Source organism: Oncorhynchus tshawytscha, linkage group LG31 (genome assembly GCF_018296145.1).
Source record: "Oncorhynchus tshawytscha isolate Ot180627B linkage group LG31, Otsh_v2.0, whole genome shotgun sequence".
NCBI lineage: Eukaryota > Metazoa > Chordata > Actinopteri > Salmoniformes > Salmonidae > Oncorhynchus > Oncorhynchus tshawytscha.
In genome coordinates, this window is record NC_056459.1 from 8,197,043 (window position 1) to 8,211,423 (window position 14,381).

The window sequence follows — 14,381 nt, forward strand, 5'->3', positions numbered from 1 at the left end:
CTCTAACAGAATGTGATAGGAAGTGTAAAGTTGTTATTGGGTATACAGGTATCTTAAACAATAGTAGCCTATCTGATGGGGGAACATAATGGGTGAACAGTATTTGCTAGGGAACAGTATATGATGAGAGAACAATGTATTTTAGGTCCAGTAGGTTTTGATAATTGTGAAAATGTATAGTATTTTATATCCATAACATAATAATCATAATAATTCATTCCCCCCAAAAAAGTTTGCCAATGTGTTGTGGAAATATTGTGGGTAAAAAAGCTAGATTTTAATGAGTTCAAACAGATAATGAAAACTGGTTTACGTAATAATTCAAATGTAGACTAGAAAGTGATTGTGTGAATCCATCTTTGTTTTCTCTCAATTCCTTCGACTGTATCTGACCGAAGTTCCATATTCATTTTGCTCATATGTCCATATTTAATTGAATATTGTTATTTTATAGAGCCAAGCTGATGATTCAGAGCTATATTTCTATTTTATATTCGATATCAGAATATATTTCATTGATCCAACGACTGATCTGATCAATGGATTTTCTGTATTGGGAATGGAATTGGCGAAAAATTGCCCATCCCTTGAACGACTATCATTTACATTGGATTGGGTAGTAAAGCAAAATGAAGGCGGGATTGTGTTTCCTGTAACGGGATGTTATAAAGTCAACCAATTACATTGGACGGTGTAAATTCAAACGGGTGTGGTGTCTGTAGCGAAACCAGTGTGAACGCGCGGATTGGTAAGTAAATATTGCTCAATTCAAATTTGTGAAATGTCTTGTTTATATGTTTGTAAGGCTGTTGAATTTTGTATGTCTGTTATGGCTTTACCGTTCCCTCAACTTTATCACGACTTGCTGGGTGTGTAAAGTTAGCCAACTAAGGTTGGCTATTTAGTTAGCTACTGTAAAGTAAGCCAGTTAATTTTAGTTACTCTAACCACATATTATTATAGTAAACTACACTCCTGCTAGCTTGCTATTTTCACACAACTAAAACATGGATCTCTAGCTACATGAATCTATACGAAGTTGCAGTTCGTAATTCAAACCACCATTCTACTTGGCTTGCTAACGTTAACGAGCCAATGGTTTCTTTTTTAACTAGCCCTATGTCATGCCATTGATTCCATTATGGTTAACGTTACATGTTGACCCCTCTGTTTAGGTACATACAAATGCAAGTCATATGAATAAAGAGGTGAGTGGGACTCTGATATAACTAGCTAACTATCAACCTAACGTTAGCTGTCAGTCTGAATTGGGTGATTTTGGATATCATCAAGCTTAGGCCAGGAACTAGTCAGTTTACTCTCTCTTTCTCTATTGACAACTACAGAAAAACATGTAGCTAAATGGAGTGCCTTCTGCAATCTGTTATCACGTTGTAACATTAGATTTAAAATATATATATATATATTTATTTATTTATTTCACTAACAAATATTCCTCCCTCTGCCGCCTACCAGTCATGTCTGGTAAAAGAGTCCTCCTCTAGCAACAGCAGTGAAAGCATGAACTCTGACCAACAACCTGTTCAGGTGTGGCGATCTTCTGCAAAACTGTAATACAGGCACTGATGACAAACATTCCTTTATACAGCACAAACAGTTAGATGTGTCCGGTTTCCAATGTGTCCTTATTTACCAGTGTAAAAAAAATCCTCCTTTAGAAAAAGATGCGAAGGGTTGATTCTGACCCAAAGATGAGACGGGCAGTTAATGCGATGGGAACAAAGAGGCCCCCTCCATCCAAGCGAACTGTTGGTGACTGGTCCTCTCAAACACTTAATTGACTGGCTTGGTCAATGTCATCACCTCTTGTTTCTTCTAGTTTTAGCACAGTCTTTCTGTAATTCCTGTATGTGGTTTAATTAAAATATATATATATTAGGTCTCTTGCTCCTTCCCTTCCTCTCTTAGCAGTCAAACTGATTCAGCCCACAAGAGCAGCCACTATAGCTGCTGCTCCGTCTAGAGGTGAGGTGCTGTGTATTGAGAAAGATATACATATATTTATAGCTAGCTGTACCAGTCTACTGTCTTGCTTGTAGGGCTGACCCAATTTAGTCGACTGGTGATTGTTTGGTCGATAGGCTGTTGGTCGACTGAGATTTCTTTAGTCGAGCAGTAGGGGGAAAAATCGCTGTGGGGGTGGCACAGGCCATCAGTCTAAGACGTGTTACTGAAATTGTAAACTCAGCAAAAAAATAAACGTCCTCTCACTGTCAACTGCGTTTATTTTCAGCAAACTTAACGTGTGTAAATATTTGAACATAACAAGATTCAACAACTGAGACAAACTGAACAAGTTCCACAGATGTGACTAACAGAAATGGAATAATGTGTCCCTGAATAAAGGGGGGTCAAAATCAAAGTAACAGTCAGTATCTGGTAGAGGTCGACCGATTATGATTTTTCAATACCGATTTATTGGAGTAAAAAAGGCTGATACCGATTAATCGGCCGATTTAAAATATAAAAAAAATATATATAAAAAAAAAAATTTAAAAAACATGTTTTTATATATATTTGTAATAATGACAATTACAACAATACTGAATGAACACTTTTAACTTAATATAATACATCAATAAACTCAATTTGGTCTCAAATAAATAATGAAACATGTTCAATTTGGTTTAAATAATGCAAAAACAAAGTGTTGGAGAAGAAAGTAAAAGTGCAATATGTGCCATGTAAAAAAGCTAACATTTATGTTCCTTGCTCAGAACATATGAACACCAGCTTTCATATGTTCTGAGCAAGGAACATAAATGTTAGCTTTTTTACATGGCACATATTGCACTTTTTAACATGAGTCTTCGATATTCCCAGATAAGAAGTTTTAGGTTGTAGTTATTATAGGACTATTTCTCTCTCTACCATTTGTATTTCATATACCTTTGACTATTGGATGTTCTAATAGGTACTTTAGTATTGCCAGCCAAATCTCGGGAGTTGATAGGCTTGAAGTCATAAACAGCGCAATGCTTGAAGCACAGCGAAGAGCTGCTGGCAAATGCAGGAAAGTGCTGTTTGAATGAATGCTTACGAGCCTGCTGCTGCCTACCACCGTGCTCAGTCAGACTGCTCTATCAAATCATAGGCTTAATTATAATATAATAACACACAGAAATACGAGCCGTAGGTCATTAATATGGTCAAATCCGAAAACTATCATTTCAAAAACAAAACATTTATTCTTTCAGTGAAATACAGAACCTTGCAGAAGGCACTATGAGCAGGAGCTGGCTACCCTGTCTGGTGTCAAAGAGCAGCTGACCATTGTAGCCAGTGAGAAGGCCTCCCTGGAGAAGACCCTTAAACAACCTCACTGAGGAGCACAATGTTCTTCTGGGCTTGAGAAAGAGCCTGAAGGCCGAGCTTCACAATGTGCAGGTAGAACATCTTCTTCGGTGGATTATTATGGCAGACTACAACCCAAAAAGGTGTAATGCCCCGACCAACTGGACAAGGGGGAAAAAATATATTTATAAATCCCGTACGTGACAGGATAAACATACTTAATCCAGCCAAAATAAAGCTATCAAAAAACACATTGACAGAACTTGTTCTCCCACACAAGAAGGGAAATAGCACGCAGGCCTACTCATTGTGACAACTGATCACCTTGACTGCTGTGACATGAGATGAATGGTGTATAGCTGTATTGAATGAGGCAGTCTTGCCTCTGCTCCTTGGTCAGAAATAGGAAGGAAGTCTGGCATAATCATTTTGTCCAGCCTCATTCAAACCCACTGCCATTACGTCTCTTTGCCAGAACCCCCTTTGCAGCCCAATATATATATATATATATTTTTTTTTTATGTGCGTCTGTTGGATCAATGTCTGACTTCTCTCTTCTTACCAGACCCAGCTCTCTGCAGGGCTCTACTCTTTCCCGTTGCTAGACAACCCTGAGGGAGACCCAGGACACGGTCTGCAACTTGGAGGAGACTGTGACCCGCCAGACAGGGGTGATTCACTGTGGAGAGATGGATCGCAGGGAGCTCCACAACGCAATCCAAGAGCTCAAGGCAAGGCAAGTGGGTCATACAGTAGGGCGAATGCTCAATGCCCTGAAGATAGGATTGCATACAATGAAATTGTCAATCTCCCGAGCCTATTGAATTAGTTTTTTTTCTCTTATATTTCTGCTTCAAACATACTATATGTTCTCGTTGGATAGGCCCCTGTCCATTTCAGCTCATAATAGGAACAAAACGTTGCAATGCTCTTCTCAAAATAATAAGACTCTGACCGCTCTATTATTTCTATAGGGAAACATCAGTGTTCTGCAGAGTGCGCCCCCTGCAGACCGGTGGGCAGATTGACCATATTCAGCTCCCGTCCCACAACAACAAGGCTCTCACACTGGCCAAGACTGTGGAGGTAACAATGACACACCTGAAGCACAATCTTGAAATAAGTCACTATATAATATAGTTTTTTGGTAATTGTATGTTTTTCAGTGTGGTCCTATAATCTTACTTTGCAAGTGTCAAAGACGGCAGAATTTATTTTCCTTATCACTCCCCCATTTCCATGTAGTCTCACATAGGGCGCTCTGGAGACACCCAGAAGAGCGACAACTTCACACCGGGTGTTTGGGCCCTCCACACAGCAACAGGATGTATTTGAGAAGATTTACCTCCTGGTGCAGTCAGCCCTGGACGGCTACGTCTACTGCTTCGCCTACGGCCAGACGGGCAGTGACAACCTACACCATGGAGGACATGCGTGAGGTCATCCCCCGGGCCGTGCAGCAGATCTTCCAGGCCTCCAAGAAATTACGGGAGCAGGGATGGCAGGTAGTGATGATACCATTGGTTTTCATCAGTATGCGTGGTAGCTGTCTCTTCACCTGAAACAGTTCTATTACACTGAGCACGGAATTTGAACTTGTTCATTTGACATTTACTGTATCAATGCGTTTCTGTTTTTCAGATTATGTATTTCCCATTGAAGTGGAATGAGTTGATGCTGGTGTAAATGCATGGTACTTGCAACATTTCACTTTTTTGACTGGATTCTTGTTCATTTTTTCCAGTTTACATTTAGTGCCAGTTTCGTTGATCTTCAATGGAACTCTGCGTGATCTCCTCTACACTGGCAAGGCCGACAAGAGACCGGAGCACAAGATTCGCAAAAGTGCCTACAAAGAGGTCACTGTCACCAATCTGACCTACCAGAAGGTCAACTCTGAACATGTGGTCATTTCAACACTCATATTAGCCTAAATTTGACTGTTAGATGTATTGTATTTGTACATTTTAGATTTAAAGGTAGACTCAATATGATGTAGATGCAGAAAAAAAACTCATAGTGGGTCAATTGTTTTGGTCTTGTGGCTACCATGTTGTAAAAGCGTGAAGCGTGCCCATGCACATGCGCAGATGCTGTGTGAAAGCGAAGTTGTGCATCTCACTCATCACAATATCTGCGGTGCTGCTTGTGGCAATGTAATTTTGCTGAGTCTACCTCATTTAGATGGTACATATCCAGAGAGACATGGAGAATTGTCTATAATTAAAGTATAGGTATGTACTAGTGATGGGGAAGTTGGCCTCTTGTTTTCACGACTGGATCATTTCGAAATGTTCCGTAAAAATAACGAATGGCGAATGATGACCTGAACATGAAAGAGTCATGATTCCACGAGCTTCTCGTTCAATATGTCTTTCACCATAGGGAGCTTATTGGAGCTGTCATTTGTGACTGACTTGTAAAATGTGTGCTTTAAACAATGTAGATTTTTTGATTGCTAGGCATACAAATATGATTATTTCTTGGTACATTTGAAACGAGGTCTAGTTTTGGCCGCAGCCGGACTATATTGTAAACCACTCTTGGCAGAATGCATTGCTTGTGAAAAGTAATCTCACGACTCGCACTAAATTATTCTGCTGCTCTGTTGTTCTCAACATGCATCTCATGATGCCGAAAAGAAACTAGCGTATGTGGGCGTGGCGTAGCATTTGGCTGGCTCAAGGAGTCTGGGCAGCCAGGCAAGGTGACGGACACAGTCATTTGCGAACTGCAGCCCCTCCAGGGATTTGTTTTGAGTTTGTTGAACGGAGTTGTGTCCATTATAACATTCAATAATCAATTAATTGCAGTCATCCTTACACCATTCGGTCCATTACCAGTTCTAAACATGTATTTTTTTCTTCTCTACGCTCATGATGTATTTTCCTGCGTGCATATGACAGACTGTTAGTTGGTGATCGGCGCACGTCTTGAGCCTCTGAGCTGGGGGAGGGTGTATCAACCCTGCTGTTGGAGTCACTGCGGCCAGCACTAGCAGGTCAAACGAACGACTAAAATGAACGAGTCAGTCAGAAAAAATGAATCATGACTCAAGTCTGTGAAAAGTAGTTAAAACTGCACATCACTAGTGTGTACAAATGCATACCAGTATTGCTCTACTATATACCATGGCTAACCCTGTAAAAAACCACACATTTCACTGCACGTATCTGGTGTATGGGACAAGAAAACATATATTGCAAAGTGATTTGAACCTCCACTACAGCTTTATCAGAGAACTGCTCTACCTCCCGTGTTTGACATGTAGGAAACTTTAACCACTATTGAGATCATTTATTTATCTATATCTATATCAGTGGGGCAAAAAAGTATTTAGTCAGCCACCAATTGTGCAAGTTATCCCACTTAAAAAGACGAGAGGCCTGTAATTTTCATCATAGGTACACTTTAACTATGACAGACAAAATGAGAAAAAAAAATCCAGAAAATCACATTGTAGGATTTTTTTATGAATTTATTTGCAAATTATGGTGGAAAATAAGTATTTGGTCAATAACAAAAGTTTCTCAAAACTTTGTTATATACCCTTTGTTGGCAATGACAGAGGTCAAATGTTTTCTGTAAGTCTTCACAAGGTTTTCACACACTGTTGCTGGTATTTTGGCCCATTCCTCCATGCAGATCTCCTCTAGAGCAGTGACGTTTTGGGGCTGTTGCTGGGCAACACGGACTTTCAACTCCCTCCAAAGATTTTCTATGGGGTTGAGATCTGGAGACTGGCTAGGCCACTCCAGGACCTTGAAATGCTTCTTACGAAGCCACTCCTTCGTTGCCCGGGCGGTGTGTTTGGGATCATTGTCATGCTGAAAGACCCAGCCACGTTTCATCTTCAATGCCCTTGCTGATGGAAGGAGGTTTTCACTCAAAATCTCACAATACATGGCCCCATTCATTCTTTCCTTTACACGGATGAGTAGTCCTGGTCCCTTTGCAGAAAAACAGCCCCAAAGCATGATGTTTCCACCCCCATGCTTCACAGTAGGTATGGTGTTCTTTGGATGCAACTCAGCATTCTTTGTCCTCCAAACACGATGAGTTGAGTTTTTACCAAAAAGTTCTTTTTTGGTTTCATCTGACCATATGACATTCTCCCAATCTTCTTCTGGATCATCCAAATGCTCTCTAGCAAACTTTAGACGGGCCTGGACATGTACTGGCTTAAGCAGGGGGACATCTGGCACTGCAGAATTTTGAGTCCCTGGCAGCATAGTGTGTTACTGATGGTAGGCTTTGTTACTTTGGTCCCAGCAGGTCATTCACTAGGTTCCCCCGTGTGGTTCTGGGATTTTTGCTCACCGTTCTTGTGATCATTTTAACCCCACGGGGTGAGATCTTGCATGGAGCCCCAGATCGAGAGAGATTATCAGTGATATTGTATGTCTTCCATTTCCTAATAATTGCTCCCACAGTTGATTTCTTCAAACCTATTGCAGAGTCAGTCTTCCCAGCCTGGTGCAGGTCTACAATTTTGTTTGACAGCTTTTCAATGACAGCCTGTGTAATGGGTTAACTGCCTGTTCAGGGGCAGAACAACAGATTTGGACCTTGCCAGCTCGGGGGTTTGAACTTGCAAACTTCTGGTTACTAATCCAACACTCTAACCACTAGGCTACCCTGGCGCCCCTGATAATATTGCATTCCAGACCTGTTGCAGATGTTTAGCTGAAATACTTCATTACATTTAAAAAAAATTAAAAAAAATAGGTAGGTAAGTCGGTTAATAAGGATCAGACCCTTTAAATCACATAGTAGTTTAGGCGCAATTTAGATGTTGTACACTGCTGCCATCTACTGTATGCAGCATTTTAGACTGATCCAATGAACCACTGCATTTCTGTTCAAAAATGTTGTGTCAAGTCTGCCCAAATGTGCCTAATTGGTTTATTGATACATTTTCAAATTCATAAATTTGCATGCTCCTCAAACAATAGCATGGTAATCTATCACTGTAATAGTGACTGTAAATTGGACAGTGTAGTTTAACAATAATTTACATTTTCTGCCCATACCAAATAAGTCTGGGAAATGTTCTTGTTATTTACAACCTCATGCTAATCACAGTAGCCTATGTTAGTTTATGCGTCCCGCCAAGCAGAACGCCGATCCCAAATGCTTATTTTAATGACCGCCTACTCCGGCCAAACCCTGACGACGCTGGGCCAATTGTGCGCCGCCCTAGTGGAAAAGTCGAAGCGAGAGCGCTCACTCTCGCCAAATTATGTCTAGAATAAACCCAATACGTTTCTTTGGGCTTAATATGCAGTCCTAAACTTGTCCCCTGCCTTCCCGTCTATGGTGGAGAGATGAGCATCTCGTCATTATATACACCTCTATGGTTTAATAAACATTTGACCAATTTGACTAAACGCCACAAGAGGTCGTATTTGTCATAGCTTGGTTTTAGTCGGCTGGTCAGTATGTCTGACATTTCGTCAAAGGCGGTGCATGACGGGTTGTCTGCCAAATATGATGGGAAACAAATCATATCATTGGAAATGTATATGTAATCAACGGAGAGACGATAGCTTGTCAGGATAGAGAGAGTCTGGCTTTACGTAATTGTTTCAAAGGTGCACATTCTAAAACGGTAAGTGGTGTTTAGCTTGCTAGCTAGATACATTTTAGCAGGCTAACGTTAGCTAGCTAGAGAGACATTTAAGGCAGTTTTTAGTTGTAGCTAAATTATGCTCTCATGATTGAGAGCTTGAAGCTACTTATCTATGCTTTGTCATGAGAGAAACTCAAAACACTGCCTTTTCAACGCATGTCCACCGTCGCAGACTGCTGACAAACCAGCTTGCTTTGTTATTCGCTATATTTAGCTACAAATGCTGGCTGGTTAGCAGGATTGATTGACTGCAAACATGTGCTAAGCTACCTAACGTTAACTAATTGCATTACAATATGCTATGCATGTGGCAAAATAAAGACTACTACGCATCACGTTTGTCTACTGCCAGTTGCTGTAGGCTGTTGCATTATTTATTAACAATATTGTTTTTTCCCCACAGTGTTCGTAAATGTTTTTGAGTCTCAAGCAAGGTGGTGTCTGTCATTCAGATACATTTGAGTCAGTGCATTATAAGAACGCATCAGTAGTGATTTTTAAAGCTTACATTAAAGGGGTCTTGATTGACCACCTAGAGCAATTTCATATGACTGTTTTGGGAATGTGGTTGACTTTTTTTTTTTTTTGTAGGCAGTAATAAGCACTAATAAAGGGTTGATCTCAGGAAAACAGTTAACTACTTGTAAGTAAATGAAAGGATATACACTTCATCCACCACGTCATGTAATGAATTATTCCTTCACAAACTACATTTTCCATCTCTTCAAAAGCCTAGATGCATTCTCTGTCCATGGGGCAGGGCTGTAGCAGCAGCAGCTCAGGTGCCCCCTCTGGCTCGGTGGTACAGGTGTGCTTCCCCAGCTCCCAGGCGTCTGTACTGGACAGCCTGAACAGGCAGCGCGAGGAGGGCCAGCTCTGTGACCTCTCCATCCAGGTCCAGGGGCAGGTGTTCAAGGCCCACCGCTGTGTGCTAGCTGCATCCTCACCCTACTTTCACGACCAGGTGTGTGTCGTTTTGTTTGCTAGGGCGTTGCATAGCCGGACTGAACAAAAATATAAATGCAACATGTAAAGTGCTGGTCCCATGTTTCATGAGCTGAGGAGGGGTGCCAAACTCTGATATACCCTCCCAGGCCCACCCACTTGGGAGCCAGGCTTTCAATTGACTGATTTCCTTATATGAACTGTAACTCAGTAAAATTGTTGCATATTGCATATATATTTTTGTTCAGTATAGTTTAACTCTAACAGCCACTGATTGTGTCTCATCTAGATGGTTTTCATCCAAGGCCGATTGCAACTTGCTACACTGATGTGAGAGTTTACATCAATAACTTTGATCCTGTGCACTGATGTTGCCAACCATCATTAACAGTCTCATCAACCCCCTCCCCCCAGGTGCTCTTGAAGAACATGTCCACCGTCTCCATCCCTGCCGTCATGGACCCACTGGCGTTCGAGAGCGTCCTGAGCTGCGCCTACACGGGCCAGCTGCGCATGCTCCGCGAAGACATCGTCAACTACCTCACCGTGGGCAGCGTGCTGCAGATGTGGCACATCGTGGACAAGTGCACAGAGCTCCTCAAAGAGGGGCGGGTGACGGGGAGTGGTAGTGCAACCCAGGGTGTCATTGGGGGAGCGCAGGGGAACCCTGGATGCAGTAGCAGTGAAAGCTCCCTAGGGGCTGGGAGTGCCCAAGCTGGGGGAAGCAACACCCAGCCAGCCCCTCCCCCTCCCAGCCGCCCGTCCCTGAGTGAGAGCCAGTCTCCCAGCAGCACCAACTACTTCAGCCCCAGAGACACTAACTTTGGAGGGGGAGCGGCGGCCGCTGGAGCTGCAGGGGAGGGAGGCGTGAACTCCACCCCCAGCTACTGCACCCCTTCTGGGGGCGAAGAATCTTTCCTCATCGAAGAAGAGGATGAAGAAGAGGAAGAAGAGCTCTTATACCATAGGAAGCGAGGGAGCAGCAGGAGGAAGCCGACGGCCTCTGTCTCAGACCAAGAGGTTGGAGTCAGCGACAGCTTCGGGGTGTCGTCCTACCAAGACGGGGATGCCTCCCCTCTCCAGAAGCGGCCCACATACAGCCAGCCCAGCATCATGCCCCGGAAGCAGTGGGTGGTGGTAAAAACAGAGAGGCCCCAGGACGATGACCTGATCGTGGTGTCGGGTGAGGAAGGACCAGATGAGGAAGAGGAGAGAGAGTTGGAGATGCTGAGGGAGAGGGAGAGGACGTTCAACATATCCAACATTAGGACTCTGTCTGGAGAGTTGAGCAGCAAAGCGGACCATGAGATGGAGACACAGGTTAGTCAAGCCCTTGATGTGAAATATGTTTGTCAGTGGACATGGCTAATTACCATTCTAACTTATCAGGAGGACAACTGTATTTGATTGGTGCATTTGGAATGAGTGTCAGTTTCTATATTTTTGGATCGTTACCAAACTGAATTCCTTTCTCTCATAGATGGATTACTGCCAGTCTTCTGAAGACTACCTCAAGTTTGACAGTGGTTTGATGGACCAGACTCCCCCACAGCACCTTCATGACAGCGCTGGTCAGGGTGGTGGCAGAACAGTCTCAGCCCTACTAGGCCAGGTCCAGTCTGCTGCTAGAGCTCAGCTCTTTCCCATAGACATGCAAGGCAACCAGATCCTCATGTACAGACAATCCTCTCTAGATTCCTCTCAACCCATAGGAATGGGAGGTGGTATGGCCGGGGCACCATTTAAAGGGCCAAACCTGGAGCATGGAGCAGTCCATTTGTCAGCACAGGGGGGTTTGGGCGGTGGCTTAGATGGACTGGACGGGGGTGGTGGCGGGAGTTCAGGGAAGGTGTTCATGTGCCACTGTGGAAAGACCTTCACCCACAAGAGCATGCGCGACCGTCACATCAACATGCACCTGGACCTGCGGCCTTTCAACTGCCCGGTTTGCGCCAAGAAGTTCAAGATGAAGCACCACCTGACGGAGCACATGAAGACCCACACGGGGCTCAAGCCCTACGACTGCCACGGCTGCGGCAAGAAGTTCATGTGGCGCGACAGCTTCATGCGGCACCGCTCCCACTGCGAGGGACGGAGCGGAGCGGCTGGCAGGAGCGAGGATGGGGGAGGGTCCGACCGCGCTGATGGGATCTCCCCACAGCATCTCCCTCATCTCCCTCTCTCGACCAGCGAGGCCGGTCACGGTGTCGTTGGTGGCAGGAATGGGAACTCTGTCTTGTCCCCACATCATTCCAGTACAGGTAGCAGCAGTAATGCGGTCTCTTGCCTGACTATGGCCAGTTCTGGAGTGCTCTTAGGGGTCAACTCTCAGAGCGTGATGCAGGGTCAAGGTTCATCTGTGTTTGGTCTGGGGGTCAGCCGAGGTGGGTGTGAGGAGGAAGTGTGTGAGGTTGGTGCTAATGATAGTGTCACTTAACCAAACGGGTGAACAACACGAGTGTTTAAGACAAGAGGCTTTGAAGAGGCATTCCAATGACCATTGGAAAGTGCCCCCCTTTGGCAAATGGCTCGGGACCATTGTACAGTTCAGTATACTCTTAAATGTCAAGTTTATTCCCTGTATGACTGTTTAGTGGCACATTCTATGTCAAGAAAACCAAAAATCAAGAGATAATAACTCACCAATGACAGCTTTGGCAAAATGTTAACTAGAGTTCGAGAGGAAAGTTGCTGTTGTAAGTGATGTGTCCTATGATATTATATGCATTTTCTGCCACAGAATGTGCATTTCAAGTAAGTGTCTGAAGAAGACACTTGCAGTACTGCCATCTTGTTTCACACTGGTGATGTGTCCACTATCCAATTGCAGTGTTATGGTACAGTATTACTGTAAATACAATCCTATTATCAGTTACTAATCTGTTACCATTTATGATAGGTGCAAAACTATACAGTGTATAGTGCGTTTTTACAAGTAATCCTCATAAGTATTGATGGTAGACAAAAGCATTAGTCTGGAGATTAGGTTTCTTACCGATCGTTCCTCACTCAAACTGCCAAATTCCAACGCCTGCCTTGAGACATTGACTACTATTAACAGTAGGGTGGATAAACAAAGCAGCATTCACCGTGATTCTGTATGTTTTTAACCGAGGTTTTACCTTCTATGAAGGCTCTGGATGTATTTTTCTGCAGGAGAAAAAAACAGGTCTGGATCTAAGAGAAAGACGTTGTTTTTAGTGTATACTTATCTGTTAGGTCAGGATTGGTCAAATGTATGAAAGATGTAGCTCTTGTTTGCAGCAGTTTGATGGATGAAATTTGATTTGAAGTGAGCTTAAACTAAGTGTATATAAAGATATTTATGTTTAGATAGATTTATCAAATAGGGAATATAGAACTATTTAACTCTAATTTATGTCATTTGACTGCCTTACTATAGCATACAGTGGGCGTAAGGTTAGAAATTGACACCCTTGATAAAGATGAGCAACAAATGACTGTATAAAGTAATTGCAATACTGAGCTATATTGTATCTCCCCCCCATAATAATTGGGAAATGATTTTATACTGATACAATTGTTCAGAGAGATTTTGTTTAACAAGTAATATTCATTCTCAAAAAGTAGGGCTCAAACTTATTGACACCCCTGTTTTCAGTACCTTGCGAGGATAACAGCACTGAACCTTTCTCTAAAATGGTTTATGAGTTGGAGAACACATTACGAGGGATCTTGGACCATTCCTCCATACAAAATCCACCCAGATCCTTGATATCTGTTGTCTGTGCTTTATGTCAAGTCCGGAGACAGACTAAGGTAACACGGCATCATGAACTTTACCCAGAACCAGGAAATGTATGCCAAAAACTTGGTTACCTCCAGTGGTGTAAAGTACTTTAGTATTCTTTTTGTGAATATCTGTACTTTACTATTAATGACAACTTTTACTTCACTACATTCCTAAAGTGAATAATGTACGTTTACCTCCATAAATTTTCCCTGACACCCAAAGGTACATTACATTTGGAATTTTTAGCAGGACATAGAAATTGTTAAATTCACACACTTATCAAGAGAACATCCCTACTGCCTCAATCTGGCGGACTCACGAAACACTAATGCTTCATTTGTAAATTGAGTGTGCTCCTGGCTTTTCATACATTTTTAAAAAAAGAAAATGGTGCTGTCAGGTTTGCTTAATATAAGGAATTTGAAATGATTTCTGCTTTTACTTTTGATACTTAGTATATTTTTGCAATTACATTTACTTTATATTTAAAACAAAATACTTTTACTCAAGTATTTTACTGGGTGACTTTCACTTTAGTCATTTTCATATTTAAGGTATTTTTAATGACTAAAGTATGAGTATTGGGGACATTTTCCACCACTGGTTGCCTCTGCCAGGAATATAAAACTTGTCCACAAGTGGATCTTCCAGCAAAACAATAACCCCAAGCACACATCAAAATCCACAAAGTAAGGGTTAATTAATTTTTTAAAATTTCAACAGCCATCTGTCTCC

General features: G+C 42.5%; 1 protein-coding gene and 1 pseudogene across 3 annotated transcripts; both read left to right on the forward strand.

Annotated features, from left to right (window-relative positions):
- The first annotated feature begins 549 nt into the window (after window positions 1–549).
- On the forward strand, window positions 550–5,563 carry LOC112233296 (annotated as a pseudogene).
- A 2,629-nt stretch (window positions 5,564–8,192) lies between these two features.
- LOC112229815 (zinc finger and BTB domain-containing protein 22) lies at window positions 8,193–14,028 on the forward strand. 3 transcript variants are annotated; one of them, XM_024395880.2, is made up of 5 exons: window positions 8,193–8,926; window positions 9,539–9,590; window positions 9,679–9,911; window positions 10,307–11,212; window positions 11,373–14,028. In XM_024395880.2, exons 3-5 carry the CDS (start codon window positions 9,684–9,686, stop codon window positions 12,327–12,329), a joined length of 2,091 nt encoding a protein of 696 aa, XP_024251648.1. In that variant the 5' UTR covers window positions 8,193–8,926; window positions 9,539–9,590; window positions 9,679–9,683; the 3' UTR covers window positions 12,330–14,028. The 3 variants fall into 3 exon arrangements, with proteins under 3 accessions (XP_024251648.1, XP_024251649.1, XP_024251650.1); XM_024395881.2 differs by lacking the exon at window positions 9,539–9,590; XM_024395882.2 differs by lacking the exon at window positions 9,539–9,590 and having other exon boundaries at window positions 9,684–9,911.
- Window positions 14,029–14,381: the final 353 nt, after the last annotated feature.

Excerpts from the sequence above, each read along its gene's own strand:
- LOC112229815 (XM_024395880.2), top strand. The coding sequence starts at position 9,684 with ATGCATTCTCTGTCCATGGGGCAGGGCTGTAGCAGCAGCAGCTCAGGT. Across the intron at positions 9,912-10,306 it reads CACCCTACTTTCACGACCAG|GTGCTCTTGAAGAACATGTC; the intron begins GTGTGTGTCGTT and ends CCCTCCCCCCAG. Across the intron at positions 11,213-11,372 it reads ACCATGAGATGGAGACACAG|ATGGATTACTGCCAGTCTTC; the intron begins GTTAGTCAAGCC and ends TTTCTCTCATAG.